General features: G+C 37.1%; 1 protein-coding gene across 6 annotated transcripts in view; it reads left to right on the forward strand.

Moving 5' to 3' along the window:
* PREX2 (phosphatidylinositol-3,4,5-trisphosphate dependent Rac exchange factor 2) overlaps positions 1-20,793 on the forward strand; it is a 181,448-nt gene that overhangs the window by 40,622 nt on the left and 120,033 nt on the right. The window contains exons 1-7 of one of the 6 annotated variants that reach the window (XM_021387326.1): positions 897-1,119; positions 2,579-3,141; positions 12,729-12,800; positions 12,875-12,997; positions 14,698-14,802; positions 17,722-17,823; positions 19,591-19,752. In XM_021387326.1, coding sequence (XP_021243001.1) covers positions 12,744-12,800; positions 12,875-12,997; positions 14,698-14,802; positions 17,722-17,823; positions 19,591-19,752 — 549 coding nt within the window. In that variant the 5' untranslated portion in view covers positions 897-1,119; positions 2,579-3,141; positions 12,729-12,743. Of the gene's footprint in view, positions 1-896; positions 1,120-2,578; positions 3,142-5,389; positions 5,465-12,361; positions 12,634-12,728; positions 12,801-12,874; positions 12,998-13,496; positions 13,871-14,697; positions 14,803-17,721; positions 17,824-19,590; positions 19,753-20,793 lie in introns of those variants that run through there. The other 5 variants (XM_021387327.1, XM_021387328.1, XM_021387329.1 and 2 more) reach the window with 5 other exon arrangements.

A 20,793-nucleotide genomic window follows, 5' to 3' on the forward strand; every position in this document is an offset into this window, starting at 1 on the left:
GTGTAGTGTCCGCTTCATTTATGTGTGCAGTATTAATTCTTCTTCTGTGCGTCTGCTTTCTGATTCAGAGTGAACCTGTTTTCTGAAATGTTTTGTTTCTTTTTCCCTTTGCTTTTGGGAAGCTGGGAACACTGCACACCCGATGAGTAGAGAACATCCAGCCCTGGCCTCGCTTCCTCTCTGGTCTGCCAGTCGCTGGTCTGTCCTCCCGGCAAGATCTGAGGGAAGATGGAAAACAAAGAGTTTTCTGAGAAGGTGATGTGTAGACCTGGAGGTGGTCAGACTTGATCTTGGGATCAGCTCTCCTGCTAAAGCTGCTCCCTAGCTAAGGATCCCTAGCAAAGCTCCCAAAGCTACTTTGCCTGTATGTTCAAAGCTGCCCCTGCCAGTTCATTCATGGGCTGGTCATCTCTGAGGCAGCCTTACTGTGTTCCTTAAACAGGGACGATCAGTAGTGTAGGAGTACTACCTTGCACTAGTCAGGAGATGTGTGTGTGCATGGTTGCAGAACCTTTCTTGCTCAGGACAGGCCTCTGTGTGGCTGGAGTTCAAAGGCCTTCAGGCTAGAGTAAAGCAAACTATAGTGTTCTATTGTGGATATGAGGAAGACTCCAAGTGGCGTCATTTCCTCCCCACAGAGGAAGGAATGCAGGATTCAAAACTATTGAAGATGTTGGAAAACAATACTTTATTTACAGTTTTCTGATTTCCTGGTCCGACTAACGTGATTGTTCCTTTGTGTTGTTCCTAGAAGTCTGGTGTCTGGGGTTTTCAATGTTTTACATACATTTTTTTCTTTTAGAGACTGGGCATTAAAAGTACCTTCCTCCCTGCAAGCTCATGAATGAAATTAAAAAAAAAAATAAATCCTAAAATAGTGTTCCATATCCTTGTGTAACCCTATGTGGAAAGACGTTGTGAGGCCTCAGGCTGTTTGTGTAATCAATGTGGGTGTTTTGGTAAGCAGCAGTATTTCCTGGTACAAGCAGTATGCAGTGCTGTCAAACACTGGGTGAGTATTAACAGATGGCAGCTGCCACTCGTGTGCTCTGTCTGCGCTTGTCTGCAGCTACACTGCAGGTACTTTGGTGATGTGGTGAGACCAGTGTCTTTTTTTAAGTAAGTAGCAGTCTTGCAAACTGTCCCTGTGCACTGACTGGATGTAACAGTTTTTCTTGTACTATTTTTATAGACTTATTATCTAAAAAAATCCCTAGATCCTCTGATTCAAATGGAAGGTGCTTGAAAGCTTTCGATTATAGCCTAAAAGAAAGAGGCTCTATATCAGGAAAAGGTAATAATAAGCTCTCGTGTCTTAAGGGTCCCAGCATTCAAACAAAAAATTGCATTAAGGTTATGAGTAAAATTATACTGTAATCAGGCTTTTGTCTTTTGTTCCTTTATTTATAAAGAGAAAGAAAAACAAAACAACAAACCCATGCGTTCTTTGTGCTCCTGAAGAACACATGCTTCAAAAAGTGAAATTATGCAGTTATGCTGGGAACTTGTCAGAACTGATGATTGGCCATAGACCTACATAAAAGAGTCTATGCTTGAATAGGGAAAGGAGAAAAAAAAAAGGACCAGTGAGAGAAGAAAGTCTGGAACTGGGGAGGGTTCTTTCCTCTCTACTCTGTGTCGTATTTTGTGAAATTGTTAGTTTATTTGACTGTATGGCAATCTAGCTAATACAGACACATTCAAATGGAATGGCTTTATTCCTGCAGCTCTATTCTGGATGTGAATATGCTCCTTTCGTTGTTGTAAGATCGTGGTGATCAGCCTTGAAATCTTTTTCAGTGGATGTAAATGAGATTACCATGTAAATATCCTCTGATATAATTAATGTTTAGCAGGTGATTAGATAGTAGCATAAAGAGAAATGGTCAGGGAGCTAATAATACTCTTTCTGATAGTTATCAAGGCAATAAAGAAATAAAGGATGACATATTGTTTGCATTTGCACAGTTGAAGCAAATCATGAATCAAATAAAAGCCAGGAAAATATTAATGATTACATTTCCATGGAAATTGGCTCATAACCATGTAAGCAAATGAAAATTCATGAGGCCAGTTCATGACAGGCAGTAGGGGCATAGAACAATCTTTTGTTTGTTTGAAGCTGCATGTAAAATAAAAGTAATTTAAATTTTGGTGTGGTTGTACTCATGTTGGAATGGAGTTAGGACAAGTAACATAGTCATTTAACCTTCAGAATTTTCCTCTTTTACTTATTTTATCCTCTAAGTTCTAGTGTGAAGTCAAGAATGTGTTTTTCAAGCCAGGCTGCAAGACTTCCATAGCTATAATTGTGGGGTTTTTTTTCCTTGGATGACACAAGAGTTAGTTTCTTTAAACACTTGAAAATATTTGTTCAGAAATGGGAGTTGAAAGTCACAAATCACATAAGTATACGTGTACCACAGTTGTGTTTATTAAATATCTTTTTTTTCAGTAAATGTACTTTAATTAAAATACTTACAGCTTTTTAAGGTGAATCATAAGACTGTTTCTTGTCATCAAGAAATATTTGATGGATAGTCAATACTGGTTTTAATTTAATATTTTAACACCCTAGTCAGATGCAGTTGAAGAGAGTCCTGTCATCGATCCCAGTGGGAGCCTGGATGAGAAGTTCTGGGGACCTGTCAATGCAAATCAGAGCTGGATCTCTGTTGATATACAGAAAATAAAAGAAACACAGTTTAATGTTACAAACAGTTTACATTTTTCAGAGTAGTCTAGTTGTTTAGTTTGTTCCGTCTGTCCACTCATGATCAAGAAAAAGAATGTGAAATTGTGGGAAATAGTCAAAGAAGACAAGCAGAGTTTTTCAGCTTCTTGCAGAAAAAAAGTACTGTTTCAGCCTTTTAAACTATTTTTTTTCAGACTTTCATGCCTTAAGTAATTACCATAAGGAAATAATTGCTTTGGTCAGCCTTGCTGGAAATAATTGTTCTGGTCTGCCTTGTTTATGAGATACTGCAAATTCAGTGTTGTGTGCTGCCCTGGAAAGAGTTCGTGTACTAATAGACAAGAAGATTCCACCACTGTTGTTGGAATTGAAAGCAATTGAAAGGGTTTTTCATCTCACAAAAATGGTTAAGTTGCAGGTGTTGTATAAGCTGCTGCTGGAAGCAGGTAATCCATCTTGTTCTTTGTAAACTAGGCATTTCTTGAGTTGGGATAGAGGGGCATTCTTATCAAAGTATTCTATTTTATGTAAAATTTTAAGGTGTTAAAAATGGGAGTAATAAAAGGAGGTTTGAGTTTAAACATATTTAAAATTTGGACTTTGTTTTATTGTATACAATAGGACTGTATTAGTCTGATGATGACATTTCCTATTATGTGATGGTACCACAAAGATAGGTGTAATTCTCTCTATAAATGCTTTTTTTTTTATGAATCAGCATAAGTGTTTCTATTTTTTAAAAAAACTTAACATTGTCACTGTTAGTATCTTCAAAAGTAGTCTGTCACTAAATTTATTGCAGGATTGAGGAACTCTGCAGCTGAAACTGCTTTCTGACTTATTTGCAAAGAGAGCATGCTGTCTGTTTAAATTCTCTTGTGTAAAATATCCAGTTTTCCACTGAAATTTTAAGAACTTAATTTTACAAATGGAAGGGGAAAAGAAGTTTCAAAGTAAAACACTCTAATTTTACCTGAGTGGGTGCATAGGATTTCTTCATTCTTTATTTACCTGAATTTAAGTATGCCCTATCACAAATTAACTGCTCTACCTGTTTGTGTAAAAGAAAGACTGCTGTTAAGACAGAATCATTCTTCTCCCTTTAGGTATATAATCTTGCGTAGGGTAGAGTAAATAATCTTGGATTTCAAAATGACGATCACATTCACAGAGATGCTTCAGTGACTTTGCTCATAGGGGCTATCACTGAAGCCCACTGTAATGACTGTTCTGGCTGCTTTGGCTATTCTGATGCTTCACTTCTTCAAAAGTGAAATTAGAATGGTCTACAGTTAATGCTGTACCGCTTAAGTTGGTGAAGAGTTTGCAAATTAGTGTTTTCTTGGAGTTGTTTATTGTACATGTAATTTTAAGGCTTTTTTTCATGATTTGTAGAAGATTATAGCACCAGTGAAGTCAAGATACTTGAATACCTATAGTGAAATGAATCCAGAAATGCAAATGTTAGTATTTTTAAATAGCAACCTTATTACTTGTATCGTCATTATTGAGCTGAGTTAATAGAAGTGTGGATTGACTTCGGTTTTCTTTGTAGTTCCTGGGAGCTCACTCTCCACAACGCTTTCTTGTTTTCTCTATCTTTTGCTGACACAAGTAAAGCCTTGGTTTTGGTTTGGAATCGTTCACAATGTTTTCAAAGACCTTCTGTGATTTACAATTTCTACTATTTTATAAATCTGCCCTCCTGTGTATATTGCTAAACTGTTGGCTGAAATAAATTCAAAAAGGCAAAAGCATCTTAATTATCTGTGTGATAATTTATTTATATACTATTTTCTTAAAACTTTATTTGTCTCAAAAATAAAAGTTGTTTCACGGTGAATGTGTTTAATTAGCAACCTCATTATAGTTAGTGCAGACCTGGATATCTTTTGATTATGTGTGTTCCAGGTGTGGTATATTTTTAGGAGAGGCTGGAGCATATACTATTGTTGGGAGTTTTTAAAAAATAAGGCTATATTCTTACTAAGACTTGGAAATGCTACAATTCATGCATTGCGATTTGTGCAATGGTTGTTGCATGAAATGAGGCACTGTTGTGTATGATCCTTTGAACTTTGTTCCATTTGATCATGCTGGCATACTTCTGAATGACAAATGATAGGAATTACCGAGATGTAAGACAGGTTTCATTATGCAGGGAAGTTCTGATTTCCACTGGTTAGGAAGAAAAACTTAATTGGGTTGTACCTGCTTTTTTTTTTTTCTGTAGTCAGGAAGATGCTTTTTCTAAATACTAGACTACAGCTTTGCTGTAGGCTTCATGAAGAATTGAAATGAAGGTAGAAAACTGCTTTTTATACTCTTCACGCTACATGGTTTTCTTAACCTAAGTGTGCAAATACAGACTTGCAGCCAGACTCTACAGTGAGTATTGTTTGAGAAATATACTTTATTTATACAGTACTGCAATCAAAATTGTAGAATTCTCCCCCACTCTAATTCCTAATTAGAATCTAACTACATTAAGCAGAAATAATCTCAGAATTAAGGATGCAACAAGCTCATATTAGAAAAACTGTTAAGTGTCGAAAGCAAAGCATGTAATAATGTTTTGGTGGGCTTCCATAATGATCGCTTGTCAGTAGTTTCAAGTTCTTTCAGTTTATAGATAAAACAGTTGCTTTTTTTAATTAGCCGCTTGCCTTACTCGTTAAAGACTTAATGGTTCATATTTGTTGTTGCTGAGTCAGTTCTTCTCCCTGGTTCTGAAGATTCAGAACTAGCTTTAAATTTTAATTCTGAAAGGTAAGATGTTTTTTATCTGGTTTCTTTCTCATAATTTGTGATGAAGATTATGACTGTCAATGCAGGTTGTTATGTTTGTGTCAGAAAGCTCAAACTTGTTTTCAGACTTCTTTATGAGCTTTGGAAAGATAAAGAGGGGAGAAGATGAGCAGAAAATGGCTTTCCTGTCTTGTAGCACTTTTCGAGATTTCTAATGATTGAATCAGAAAATGTTGAAAATTGTTCAAAATGGGTCATTTGTGACAAATGTATTTCTCATCTTGACCATTTTACACTTTCTGAAACTTCTGAGTTGCTTTAAGTTGAAATAAATAGAATTTGATGTCCAGAACTTAACAGTTGTCTCCAAAATTTTTTTTTGAAATGTTAAATTCTTTGAACAGATGTTCTCCTACCAAAAAAAAAAAAAAAAAAAAAAAAAAAAAAAAAAAAGTACTAATTTGGGGGGTCAAAACTTAACTGAAAAAATTGTCTTTGATTGAATAGAACAACCGGATATGACTGCATAAAAGGAGTAGAAAACAGATGTATGAACTATAAAGGTTTCAAATGTATGGATGCTTTTCTAATTATGATGGCAATTTAATAGGAATATACTGTTACTTTGAGACCTGCAATTGCTCTGAAATTTTCTAGCTTTTTTTTGTCTTGCTGATAACAAACACAGCTGAAGTCATGGAGATCTGCCAGTAAAGACCTCATTTTCTGTAAATTCAGGAAACTGCTAACATCTATGAGAGGTAAACTTTGTAGACATCTTTTCTCTTCCATTCTCACTTGAGTAACACAGGGTCAGCTGTGTGATTAGCAGCGTATGGTTCCTTTTGTAAAATGTACCAACAGGACCATATGATGTATTATCAGAGGGAGTTCTTTACAGGTGTGAACATTTTTCAGCCTGGAGTGTCTTCATCAAGAAATCTTCAAAATACCATAGATCAATCTTTTACTTCAAAAATATCCTGGAAGCATTTTTTTTCTTTTCCTGTTGTCTCATTACTGCTTGATAAAGGTCCATTTGAATGACAGGGCCAAAATGAGATGTCTTCATCCATATGGACCCCTCTTGTTTATCTGTCTGTTGCGACAGACCAGCAGTCTGTTGGCGATGCTGAGACTGGAATCTAACCTGTCTGCTTTTTTGCTGGGATGAAGGCCCAGTTACCAAATGCACGTGTTGTATACAACATTTGCCGAAAATATTAGACTCTTATCTTCTACTCAGCTTGCAGATCAGCATTTATCCTGTATGCCAGTGTATGGCCTTCCTCTGAAGTTCTACTTAAGCAGCTTTCTATGTGTGGCTTCAGTTTGTAGCAGAAGAGAAAATACTAGATATGGGAGACAGGATTCTTGACATCTGCAAAGAAATGGGAATAAATATCTTCTGATTTGGTCCAGGAAAATGTTGCACTAAATCTTGTTGCTTCAGTACAAGGAAGAGGGTGGAGATGTGTGATGTCCGGGTTGGCTGAGGAGAACTGGGCCTGAGCTGTAAATCTTGTCCTTTCATCTGCTTTAGAGCTGAAGGTACAAGGGAATCAAAACTAAAAGCTCAGTCACGGCTTAGGGAGGTGATTTTAAAGGTGAGAGATCAGTTAACGCACCATTTCCTTGTTGAAGGAGGGAGCTGAGTTAGGAGTCTCTGCGCAGGAAAGGATAAAAAAGTTACACAATGAAGAGGAGTTGAAAAATATTGACAGTGACTAGGGAAAGGTGGAGAAGGTGATCAGGATACAGGACAAGGTGATGAAAGCTTTCTTGCTCTTGGAAAAAATTTCTGATATTAGAGAACTTGAGCAGAAAGTTAAAAATTATATGAGAGATAGATAACCCCACTATGTGTCAGCATGTTCATGTATGAACAGGCTATAAAAATCCATCCTCCTTCAACGTGTTCACATTTGCATGTGTGCATGTTTATATTTCTAAGAGTTGTGCTTGGTGAAATAAACAAGACGGGGCTGCTCTGTCGGGCAGATTGGTGCCTATTTGGGGCATCTCTATGAATTGAGAAGGGAATAGTTTGGTTGGTTTGGGAAAGGAAATGTGCGCTGGAGTGGGAAGTACTGCAGATGTGGTCCATCTATTCCTGCATCTTTATAGACAGCAGCATCTGAAGTCAGCTTTGAAAGTAGCTGTAGGTGCTGGTTGGAGAAACAATTTCTCTGACCCTGGCTGGTCTGGTGCTCTCCATGCTGCTTGCAATTCATCCAGTCCTGCAGGCAAGTTGGGAGAAACAGGTGGTGCCTCAGCTGGTGAATTACTGAGAGAGAAGAGTCTTTTGTTCGGCAGCAGAAGCCAGCCTGATTAGCTGTTGCCACTGCTTCTGGCACAGGTTGATGGGAAGAGGAGGGGAAGTACATTTACCACAGCTGCTATGAAGCTGGAGTCTTCTCTATTGATTTTTTTTTGAGTGATAAAATTGCATGAATGTACTTCAGCAAAAACAGCATGATGTGCTTCTGGGACCAGGAATCTGACATAAATTAATTATTGTGTGCAAAACCTTTAACTGGTGGGGAACATACTACCTTGATGGTTGTGAACTAAATTAGCCATGATAAGAAAATGCATTTGGCCTGTCAGCTGTAATCCCGAGCTCTTCTCTTCCCAAACGTAGAGCTCCATCTTTTGCTTAGGATCGTTTGGAATATTGTGAAAAGAGCAAAATATTGTCCACCATCCTGCGTGCCTATAGCTGCATTAAGAATGTAGAAGCCAACTAGCCATATCTATGATAAATTGTAACATATGAACAGTTTCCTTTTTGTGAGTTTCTTTTAGAGTTTCTTTGACAGTATAGAAAATAAGATTTTATTCAGTTTCACTGTACAAAAGATCTCGCAAGCTTTATTCAGCAGGCTTCAAGATGGTAGATTGGGTTTTTCCTAAAGGGAAAATATATGGGAAATGACCTTATTAAAAAAAATAACTTTCTGTAGTCTTCTTTGCTTTTTATGGCAGTATAAATTTAAGAGTTGTAACAATATTAAAAGCAGTTTGAGGGGAAAAAAATAAGTGACTTTTACTTTAATTCATCCTCCAAGTAAAAAAGAATATTTCTTTCCAGACTGACAAAAGGATGATTGCTCTTAGAAAAATAGGTATATATTTTGTGATCGAGGTGCTCTGACATAATTGCAGGACTTAATTTCTTATCTGTCAAAAAGACAAAATCTCTTCATGCCCTGGGAATCTTCTGCAGGCAGATGTCTTTGTCTTCCCTAATTTCATTCCAGATATCAGGGAAGTCATTTGTGCTGTTGGCAGCTTCTTGCACAAACTGTAGCAGTGCTGTTTTTCATTTTTTCAACAGCACTCAAAGCAACTATGGAGGGGAAAAGAAAGCAAAAAAATACAACAACCCTACTCTTATTTTGATACGATGAAAAGTAAGAACCCCATAACAGGAACTCATTGTGCATTTTGTGTGAGACATGCTGCTTCACAAAATGGCAACAGATGAACAGAGAGGAGAACCCAGTAGTGGTTGTTTGGCATAATTAACAGATTCTTCTTTAATTCTTTGAATTTGGATTTTCAGTCTTTACGTTTGAATTTTCAGTTGTGGTATATAGCGTCTTAGAGCAGTGTCATGCAAAGGGTAAAAGTTAGTATAGTAACTAGTCCAGAAAGTATGTCAAAATAATTTGCAGGATAATTGTTTTCCATAGACAGCTCTAAAATTTGGAATACATAGGAGATCATAGGGATCTTTTTTTTCATCTTTGAATTCAGGACATCAGCAAGAGTTTGGCTGGTGAGAGAGCCTGGGTAGGCTAGGATAGCTGGGTCAGCAATCTCAATTTGCAGTGCTGCATGGGTGAATCCAGACACTGTAGAAGGTATCAGCCAGCTGTTACCTGGCATGCTAGTAGCACAAGATAAAACTTTGGAAGATGGTGTTGTGTCAACTATATTGCTTTACTACTGCTTGAGAAAACTAGAAATTGAATGTCAGTTAAGGGAAACTCTGGAATCCTCTTGGAAAATGTTAGGAAAAGGAAGTTAACAAAGGCCTGGTATCCTGGAAGCCACAGGGATTTATTTTCTGTGCTTGATGTTGGGCTCAGTCTTACACAGATGTGTTGATGAGTCTTGAGTTGACCTCGGAAAGATGTGTAATATGCTTCCGGAAACCAAGATGAGTCATGATTTACTGACATGTGTGCATGGTAAATGAAATTAAATTGTTTGAGCTGATTTTTCGCTTTTCTACTTTGTTTTTTTTTGATGAGCGTGAGGATCATGTATTCCAGTTGCTCCAGTCAGTCCAGGAGTGGAGACAACTTAGCTGTGTCCTTGTGACTCATGTTATTTTCTGCTCCTTCATGTAATGTCATGCTCAGTTCTGAGCCTGGATGTTGAGCAGCAGACTTGGAGTTATGACAGAACTTTTTGTGCCATTTCACAGGAGTTTCCGACTTTGATTGATTCTTCTTTAGTGAGTCATTAAATTGAGTGAGATCTCCATTTTATTCTTTTTTTTTTTTTCTAGGTGTGCTCTTTTCAGTGGTTGTTAATGTGTAAAAACCTTCAAAACCTTCTCTAAACTTTTTTTCTGCTAGCGTAGCAGCTGTCAACTCCTTAGTCGTTTATGGACATTATTGTATATTTTCCTTTTCATGTCTGTTATTTCTGTGCTGGGTTTCTCCTTAAAGCTCTCTACAGATGGTCTGCTTTTTCTTTGTTTACTGTTTTTTGGAGAGTTGTTCTTGGCTGTTCTCACTTGATGTTCAAGTAATACTAGCGTCTTTTGAATAGTCGTCCCTCTCTCAGACCCACTGTGTGTTCATAGGAGTTCAGAGACATTTATTTTTCCGTAGTCACCATTAGGGCTTAAGGTTATTTAACACTGTAACAAAAGCAGTAAATTCTCCAACCTCCAGCCTGATGACAGCTGTCTGTTCTCCTAGCAAAGGCCCAGGGCAGAGGTGACCTATGCATGGAGCCAGTGGTGTTTCCACATTCCAGTAAGGGAGTTGGTAATGGCACTGGGCATCAGGGAAACATGGTGGAAAACACAGGGATTTCAACATTACTTGGCATTGTGGGTGAAGACCAGTGGAGGTCTCCCAACCCGCAGTGCCCCGAATTCTCTCTCACCACTGTTCTAGAAGAAGTGCAGTTGTTCAGATTGCTTTGCAATATGTGTGGTTTTGCAGTACTTCATGCTTAGAAGGATTCAATGCTTTGTGGGACATAGCGTTAAAATTTTTGTAGGAAGTAAATCTGCACTGATGGGAACAAGAGCCGGCAAATCTTTAGGAAAAACTAACCTCGTGGCTGCACTACTCCTGCTGTATGAGAACAGTGACATAATATGTGAGTTTGTGCCAAGTTGCTGGAAAGGGCTAAAGTCACCCCAGGCCTCCCTGCCTCAGTGACCTGTGTCTGGGCTCCTGAGAGCTGGGATTTTCCTGGATGCATTTTCTGATAACCTCTGCAGATAAGAGGTCTGGGACAGTTCTGCTTGGACAAGTGGGGAATCTGTTTATTGCAGTTGCTGTATACTCTTGTTGACCTCATGACTCTCAACTGCTATCTTGAATCACTCAGGAAAAACTAATGCCCCAGCTCCCAGATCAGTTTCTCAATTTCATCATCAGCCAGCTGAATACTCACCTTCCTTCATAGTTACGGGAAATGAAGATCTTCTGGGATAAAATAAATGTTGATGAGCAGTATGTTTGGTCTATGGGGAAATAATGTGAACAGAGAAAGATTTCAGTTTTAGAGCTAGTTCTCATGATTTTTTTTCCTTTCAATTTGAAAGCGTACTTAATACTGTTGACTGGTTTTGTGAAAGCTTTCAAAAGCAAATTTCAAGTCATACAGCTTAACAGGCTTTCAGTATGCGTGGGAATGGTTCCGCACTGTACAGTCAATACACACAAATGTGCCGTAACCCTTGCAGATATTCATAGCATGGGAGGGCATAAAGGGCTGTTGTCCACCAACAGTTAACTGTTGCAAATGAATTAATGGCTTTTTATGTTATCAATAAAACACTAGGAAGTAAGCAGAAATAGTCAGGAAAAAGAGAGTTTAAAAAGCTGAATATCTACATCAGTGTAGAAAGTGGTATGAAATGTAATATACTGGCAGTAATCCAAACTTAATTCTGTTTATGTCCTGGACAACTAGTTTTGTATCATCAGTAATAAAAATGTTTCCTGTTACACAGTCCTCAGCAGAGAAAGGATCACTGCGCATGAAAATGTTTAAGTTCCAACAGATAGAAAAAAAGGGATGCTGTGACTGCTACCCTTCCACACAGGGGTTATTTATTGCCTCTTTAATGGAATTTGTACCACGCCAGAATTTAGATGAGTTCGCATGCAGTGCACAATGCACAGTGGCTTGGAGCTAAACAGTTATGAAAGACATGACATTTGTGCTCTTGTGGTGCCAGTTTTTAATGGATAAAGAATATGCGTGTCCGAGTGAAGAATTATCAGTTTAAGACTTTAGTCTACAGTGTGTAGATATTTTTCAGAATGTATCTAAGTCTTCATAATAGAATGAATTTGTAAGAAATAATGATAGCCTTTGTACCTGAAATGTGATTTATTTATTTTGGGGATGACTGTACATCTCTTCATGCTTCCAGTTCTTGAATGTGAAATAGAAATTACTCTTCTTTTGTTAGTAATATTATTTAATACTTATTTGATCCCCAGTGATGATGTTCTTGGGAAGGAGGAATTGTATGTTTTCATCAAGCAAAACCGGGTGCAGCTGACTGTATTGTTTAAACTAATCGACTTTACAATAGGTTTGATTATTAATACAACAGAAATCTTGCTTGTGGTTACTATGGTAAATGTTGCACTTCATAATAGTATCTCCAGATTAATTTTAATTTAGAAACTGAAGGCTCATTTTTGCTTTTCCTGTAGTAAATATGTGAAGTGCTAGAACTAGATTTTGAAAATGACTCATTTTGCTCTTGCTTGTTACATGAGTGCAGGGTGGAAGTTGTACTTCAGAGAATATTCCATTTCTCAACTTAATTAATATTTCACTGTTTAACTCTTTTTTAGTACTCTATTTAGATAGGCTTTGACATCATGTTTAGGATAACAGGGCTCCTAAATTTTTTATAAATAAAATACTTGTTTTAGATTCAGAATAATACTGTAATGTAACCCTGTGTCCAGAATGTAAGAAATTTAGGAAACGATTTATAAACAGAAATTGCCAAGTTATTTGAGTATTCCTGAAATAACTGCTTCCTTATTTGTCTCATTTTGTGCAGGCATTCCTTCACCGAATGATCCAATGTGCTGCAGCCAAAGTGGATAAAAATGTCACAGAAGAGACAGTTAAGGTTAGTCTCCTAATTGCACATGTGTTCTATTTTGTATCAGTTGTTTTATTTATCTGTGTTTTATTCTTTTGCAGATGTTGTTTTCAAATATTGAAGATATTCTTGCAGTTCACAAGAACTTCCTGTCCCTTGTGGAGGAGTGTTTGCAGCCAGAACCTAGTGCACACCATGAAGTTGGGACTTGCTTTCTTCATTATGTATGCCATTTTCTATTGTAACCTTGTTTCACTTTTTAAATTTTCTGATTGTCTTTATTAATTAATGTAATAATGAGGAAAAAATATGACCTGATTGTATAATGTTGAGTATTTTGAGGTCATATCTTGGTTACTGTCATCCCCCCAAAAAGGAGGGGGGGATGAAGAAATGAAGGAGGAACATACAAAGTGGACAAGTTTTTTGTTGTTCATTTTCTATATTCAGCAAAATAGCACTAATGCTACTTTGTAGCTATGAATTAGGGTGCTTTTTAAAAAATACTGTTGGGTTTTTTTCCGTGTAAATGAAGGGGAAAAATCAGTCGAAAGAAGTAAATGTTAAACCTGTACCAAGCAAATGTGTATGTATCTGCTGCCAGAGTTTTCACATAAACTCATCTCCAGGGCCCTTTAGATCAAGGAGACTAAAGTATATTTTAAAACTGAGCATTGCTTTAAGGTTTTTGCTTAACGGAAACCTACAACTGCTTTTTAGCAGCTAAAATAATGTCAGAGGTCTAGTACTTGCCTGTGGCCTGCTGGATGAGAGACTATCCAAGAGCAGAGTAGTGGCTAGGGCACTGGCACATGGGGCCATGAGAGAGGACAGAGCACTGTGCTGCAGCACTGGTGTCTTCTAGTGGGCTGTGAGAGCACTGCTGCATCCTGTGGCACCGTAACTGGATATAGAGTGGAAAACCCATGGCACCTGTGAGTGCCGAGGGCTGTCTCTTTCACCAGAGCTCTGTTTGGTATAAATTCACATGGGGTGATGGATTTTTTGAAAGAGACCTCAGCCGAAACTGATACACCAAGCCTTGCTGCTGCCAGTGTGTGCGATAGAGGTACCAGGAAAAGGGGGGTAGGAAAAAGGTAAAGTAATAGTAGACTTTGCTTACATTGCCCTTAGATTCTAGGAAAAAAATGTGAATAATTAGGAAATAATTGCTTATGCTGTGTAAATATTTCCATAGTTCTTTGCTGTAAAGATATTTTATTTCTTATAACCCTAGTACCTCCACAAGCATATTCGTAAGACCTTCAGTAGTAGTTTTCTATGTGTATTATTTTTCTTGTTTGATTAAAACAAAATGTCAGTGTTACAAAGCTCTGTAAAATTAAGGCAAGTTACTTTACTTTCAGTCCTGGACCAAACAAGAAGTGTAGATGTCATTGTTATCTTTGCTTAAAGTCCCATTTGTTTGCTAAATCTTTGTTTATTCATTGTGAGAGGAGAAAATTATTAATGGTTAGTGGAAGCATTTTACAGAAATTGAGTAACATCAGTTTTTGACTTTATAGAAGCATGGATGACATTTGCAAATAGATGTTTGCAGTCAAAATAGGTAATGATGCCAACAAATAAGATACTAATTGTGCATTTTCTTTGGTGTTTCTTTGTTGGTGGTCTTGGTGTGTTTTTTTTTATCCTGTGTTTTGTTGATAGTCCAAATTCTGAAATTTTTCTGGGAATTCCCAAGTGATGCTTCCAGACTGTTCAACTTCATTATTCTAACTAAAAGCAGAAATAAAAAGGACAAGAAAGGCTGGAGCTCAAGTAGTAAATGTAGGAGAAATGAATAACATTCTGAAACAAAGATTGTATTAGTTAACCAGCTTTCAAAAGTTTGATTTCCATGTTCTTATTTATTAAAAATAATCAAAATGGCAAGTGAAGAAAAATTTCTTTATTTCTGTAGAAAGAGAAATTTCGTATCTATGATGAATACTGCAGTAACCATGAGAAGGCACAGAAAGTTCTGCTTGACCTCAACAAAATAAGAACAGTGCGGACATTTCTTCTGGTAAATAAACTTTGAATTGATGTTCTAACAGTATTTTTTTTTTTTTTTATTTGGCAGCAAACTGTTGGCTTTGTTGTCTCCACCATGTAAAAACTATGTAACACCTTCAAGTGGTCAGCGGGTAGTTTCAGCTGGGGGTGATATTTTCAGAGAAGTAGATTGTGTACATCAGCTGCCCTTGGATCCATGCATAATGCAGCATTAGGTTTTATGCCTTAATTTTGCTGGCCAAGAAAAGGGTGTAAATCCAGCTGTGTCTGTAAAAAGGAAAAAGAATAGATCAAGTTGTGTAAGGAGGGGTAGGGAGGATAAGGAAAAGAAATTAGAGAAAGAAACCGAAGGTCTAGGCAGAACTTCTGATGATAAGGTTCATGCTCCGGTAGTGTAGCCAAGGCTGTGCTGAACAGCAGTATGTTTTCTTATGGTTCATGGAGTAGTCATCCTGATTGTAGACGTGGGCTTTATCAGAGGTAAAAAAAAACAAAACAAAACAAAAAAAACCAAGCACCTAACCAGCTACACAGTTAGTCTTCCACTTTACAAGCGAATTAAGGAAGAGTTTTAAAATGCTGAGTATGACAGACCTCATTATTTTTCCACAGCAAAAACAGTTTCCGTATAAATACTGAGTTTCCTAATTGTTGACATTATTTCTTAAAAAGAAGATTTCAGTGTGGAATGACTTTGCATTATCCTTTGTTGCATCCTGTGATAATGAGGTCAGCTTTGAAGTGCATGGCCTTGTGTGTTGGAACTTGCACACTTGGGGAGGTGCCCTTGGATATGATATTGAAATTCAGAGTGATCAAATCCAGTTACTGTGTTTTGGGACTATGAGTGAACTTAAGCAAATGTCACTATTAACAAAGCTTCACAGATGTGGTTTAAAACACCACAATATTTATTTATTAATTTTTAGTACACCGTAGGCTTTCACTGCTGCTGTTTGTTGTTAGAGTTCTTGGTGAAATTGTCCAACTTGTAAATTTTGGAAATGTAGTAAATTTTGGAAAAATATTGGGTCTGACTCCTTTCCTATCTGCATTAACTTACAGCCAGGGAATTTTGTTATTATAAGGATGTGCAGGGTATCTTGAAGCACCATCTGCCTTTTTTGCTGTCTCTTATTCTTTAATGTTCCGTTCATAGTAAAACAACAACAACCAGCTTCAGAATTGTTCCCTCTTTCCTCAGAGGTTGACACGGTATCCTTCAATTTGCCTTAGACTTGAGGAGCTACACACATATGATTCTTGTTGTGGGAGCAGGATGGTTGAACTTAAGAAGAAGGGGCGAATGCTAACTAAGGAGACAAAAAGCAAAATAATCTGGAGAAAGATTGCAAAGAGCTTGTTTTGAGATAAAGAACACCAAGTGTGCAGTTGCAGTAGTATGTGTTATGTTAATGTCATGTACTGCTGGGGGCATGCATATGGCTTCTACATCAGCTTATCATTCCTCGTAGATTTGGGATGCGTCTGAAGAGTAGGCAGCAACAATCTACCTCAGAGAACAGGATCTCTGACTACTCAATTTGAAAGTCAAATTGAAGCCTTCTAGCCAGACAGAGCAGTACAGGTCATTAGAGGTGTGATTATCTATAAATAACTCAGAATTGAAACCACACTTTTGTGCCTTAATATAAAGACAGACATTATATAAAACTATAGTTCACATTGCCATAATCTTGTACAGTTTGGTCAGTCTTTTTTAGTAAAGCTTATTGATTGGTAGGTTAAGTGAGATCCTTTAGGGTAAAGCAACCTTAAGGATAAGACATAAAGTGGTTGACCAGGAACGCAAAGCAGAGCCTTAAGGGTGGATATACAGATCCCCGTAGCAGTACTGGTTGTTGGGCACATGCACTGTGAGTTAGGCACTGAGTGGAGCAGTCACCCAGTTATGTAACCTCTGTTCCAACTATGGGTCTGCATCCAGATTTGTGGCCTGTATCAAAATACCATCTGTGTTTAAAATGCTTTTGTCAAGTGTTTTCATGTTAGACATGTTGCTCTTTGAAGCCATTGTTGATCTCATGTCAATTCCTTCTGATCTCTTGATAAAATAATTTTCATTATTACTGTAGATCTTTATGCACTTGCATTTTGATCACAGCAATTTCAAATATTTGCTGTGATGTCCCTTGTATACTTGGTTGTCTCAAATAGCCCTTATTCTTTTCTCTCTCTCTCAGCTGCTTTTTCATGGGTGCCATCCAGTATTTCGAGTATCCTTTGCTTCCATGGTTGGAAGCCGTCAAAACTCACAGATTCTTTAGCCCATGACTAAGGATATTTTATTCAGCGCCCATCATGTTTAAGTATAAAAACATGTAAACGGAAGAGCTTTTTTGTATTAGGATGACCATGCTGAAATCCATCAAACCATTTTTCATACTACTTTCTACCTCAAACAACATCTCTAATGATCACTCTGAAGTCTGTGTTGTTGTTATTGACATGGGAAAGCATATTTTTAGCATTTTATTTATTGCCTCTTATTGTAAGTATTTACGTAAATGGCTGCTCTTAATTGGATTAGATGAAGAAGGTAATGAGGCTTATGAGCATAATGATTCCTGCATGACATCACTGCAGCTTCCTTGTCGTGGATGATAGTCTGTGCACCTGTGCATGTGTTCTAGTCTGTTGTTGTGATAGTCTTGCAAATCTCTCTCATGACATATTTAACATCGACATTTATAATTTATAGATAGGTTAGCCATTATTCCTGTATGCGAATGCTCTTATCTTCATTTTTGAAAATTTTAACGGCAGCTGCTTATGTTGTAGAAACTTGATGTCTAATAGAGATTAAAACCAGTTGCAGACTCATCTCTTGAACTCTTATGTAACTCATGATTTGAGACACTGTAATTTTACCAGGATTTTTTAATTTGTGAAACTGTTTGCACTCTAGAATTGCATGCTCCTTGGAGGACGTAAGAACACAGATGTGCCATTGGAGGGATATCTTGTAACACCAATACAGAGAATATGCAAGTATCCTCTTCTTTTGAAGGTACTTCTGAGTTTTTTTTATCCAGGATTTCATACTCTCCATACAAAACTGGTTGCCAAGAGTATTTCAGTGGAACAGGGGAAACTATCTCCTTCCAGAGTGAGTAATCTCTATTAGATATTGCACCCAGACTTGTGTTCATTAAAACTAATGGCAAGACTTCTGACATCAGTATTAAAAGGACGAAGGACTCTGGCTTAATGAAGATTATTAGCTTTCCTGTATAGGTAGTAGTGAAGTTGCCTCTTCATTGTTGAATGGAAGTGAAGCATTCAAGTGGGTTTAATGAGACAGATTTCAGCTGGATTTGACCATATCTTTGCTTAAAATGCTTGGGGTAGTGGAGTTTGTTACCAACGTGCTTTGCTGAATCTAATTTACCATCATAAAATGGTAAATTAAAAATATAGATGAAAATGATTTTAAAGAAACACTTCAGAATAACAGTAAGATGTTGTGTGATTTGTTTTTTCTTTTCTTTTTTTTTTTTTTTTTTGCATGTTTGCATGTTTATGCTTACCTTACTGTTATGGTTTAAAATATAAAGAAAACTATTAAATGTGTTGATAAGCATTAGATATTTAAGCCTCTGAGTTACTGCAGTTTTCTCATGCTAGGAAATAAGATAATATGATCTTTAGGAAAGTAAATATTTTAAACAGATTTATGCTTAACAAATTTGAGGTTAACATTGTTTATTATTTCAAACTATGAGAGAAAGCAAGAGCAGATTCTGCTTTAGTTGTGATTATTAGGCTGTATTTTTTCAGTGCATATGAGTTGAGGTCTGAAACATTGCCATTTAGGAGGCATATGCATTTCATTGCTCTAACATAAAAGATTAAAAGTAAACATTAATAAAATAAAGATACTTCTTTTAAACAAGTTAATACAATTGCAATGAGGTTTAAGTCATCTCAGATAACTGGTTTTATGGTTCCCTTGGCTTATTTTAAAATTGTCTTTATATTCTATTTTTTTCAGTGGAGGATCTACAGACAAAACAGGGAAACTGACTAATGAATTACACTAGAGGCACATTGAAACGAATATATTTATGTAAAACAAATTTAGAGACAGAGCGCTGGTGGCAGTGTTAAGGCTTCTATCAAAGGCTTCTGAAAGAATGTACCCAGCCCTCTATCAGGATGTGCACTGAAGGCTGCACTTTGCTGAGCTGTAAAAGGGGAGTTGGAAGTTTGAGATAGGAAGTTTTCAGTGAATACTGGCAACTCCAATTTTGTTTTTCATATGGCTGCTATTACCAATAACCATACAAAATCCATGAGTCACCTAAACTATTGTTCACTGCTCCCTTGTGCTATAGTAGATTAAACAATAGAGTGGAGCTAAAGAAACTGGGTTTTTTTTGTTTTTTTTTTGTCCTGAGTTGCAGGAAAAGCAGGTGTTAATTTTAGCATCAGTAAACTAACATTTTAAAGCAGAATTGTTGTCTTTGTTGTTGAACAATACAATCCCACAGTATTTAAAAAAAAATCAAATGTCAACATGCAGAAACATTCAGGTGAGAAAAGTAGCAGAAATAAAAGCTTTTTCCTAAGTAGTGATTTATTTTTATTATTAGTAATTTATTTCTCTGGATTTTAGTTTCCTACTAGGACAAAATGCTGGAAGGCTTATTACCTTTGTAGCTAGTAAAAGAAGTCTATCTATGATTTGATTTTGTATCCTGGTCAATTTAAGCCTCCTGTAATGTTCACTTAGAGATCACAGACAAGTTATTTTTTTCTTTTAATGTCTTAACAGGAGTTACTGAAGCGGACTCCAAGGAAGCACAGTGACTATGCAGCACTAATGGAAGCCCTCCAGGCCATGAAAGCTGTCTGTTCCAACATAAATGAAGCCAAGAGACAAATGGAAAAATTAGAGTTTTTGGAAGAATGGCAGTCTCATGTTGAAGGGTGGGAGGTAATGTCACAAAATGCGTTGCTTTGCATTGAGGAAGATGTACCAGTTTTCAACAAGCTTGTATTGCACAGATTTTACAATCCTGAGGATATGGTGAGCTCCCCACTTCTGTGAAATGTCAGCTTTTGTTTAGGCTCTACACTATAAATTGTGTTGTTTATGACTGGGCACTGCTGTATAGAACCTCACTGACTGGTGTCTACATTTGGTCAAGTGAGTTAACTCCTTATCCTAATTAATGCCTCTGTCCACACTGATAATAGAACTTCAGTTAATCACCCACATTGGCTACCTGCCAAGCTTCAACAACTTGAGTGCTGACAAGACCGGTGAGCGGTTTGAAAGCTGACAAACCTTAATAGTAAGAGGTTCGTGTGCTGCTCATTGTAAAGTGGTCACGAGTGCTATCTCCAAAGCTGTCCCCTCAAATCTTGTGCTAATCCTGATATGTATAGGCAGTGATTCTTTGCTTTGTGTAAGGTTTACTGTCTGGAAAAGATAGAAAGAAAAATGTATTTTTTGCATGCTAGTCTGATAGACTGAGATCTAATCTTTTGGCTATGAAGTGGGAAATGGACTTCATACAGAACAGAGAAAAAGGGTTAGAGGCACAGATGGGACCTTGAATCAGAGAAAGCTTTGAGATAGATCTGCTTGAACTGTAACTGATGGAGTTCCACAGAAGTGTGGCAACAAAAATGTTGACAAGAATAGTCAACTTTCAAATAAACGTTCATACTAATAAGTAAAATGGTAGAGAGGAAAAACAGTCTATACATAGTAGTGTTCCCTCCCTGCTGTTGGCTGTTGCTAAGACTGGGTCTATGATGATTCACAGTGTTTTTTCAGTGGCAGAAAAGTTTGTATAGTACCTTTGAGCTCAACCCTACTCTGAAATTTCCCATTTTTTTCCCCGTACTATTTCATTATGCTCTATTTTATGTTGTACATCTGTTTACAACACCTGCTGTTTTTTGAACTTGCTCTTTCTAAGAACTCTTCTAATCCTAATTCTAATCCTCTGCTTGTCCAGCAGAGGAT

Source organism: Numida meleagris, chromosome 2 (genome assembly GCF_002078875.1).
Source record: "Numida meleagris isolate 19003 breed g44 Domestic line chromosome 2, NumMel1.0, whole genome shotgun sequence".
Lineage (NCBI taxonomy): Eukaryota > Metazoa > Chordata > Aves > Galliformes > Numididae > Numida > Numida meleagris.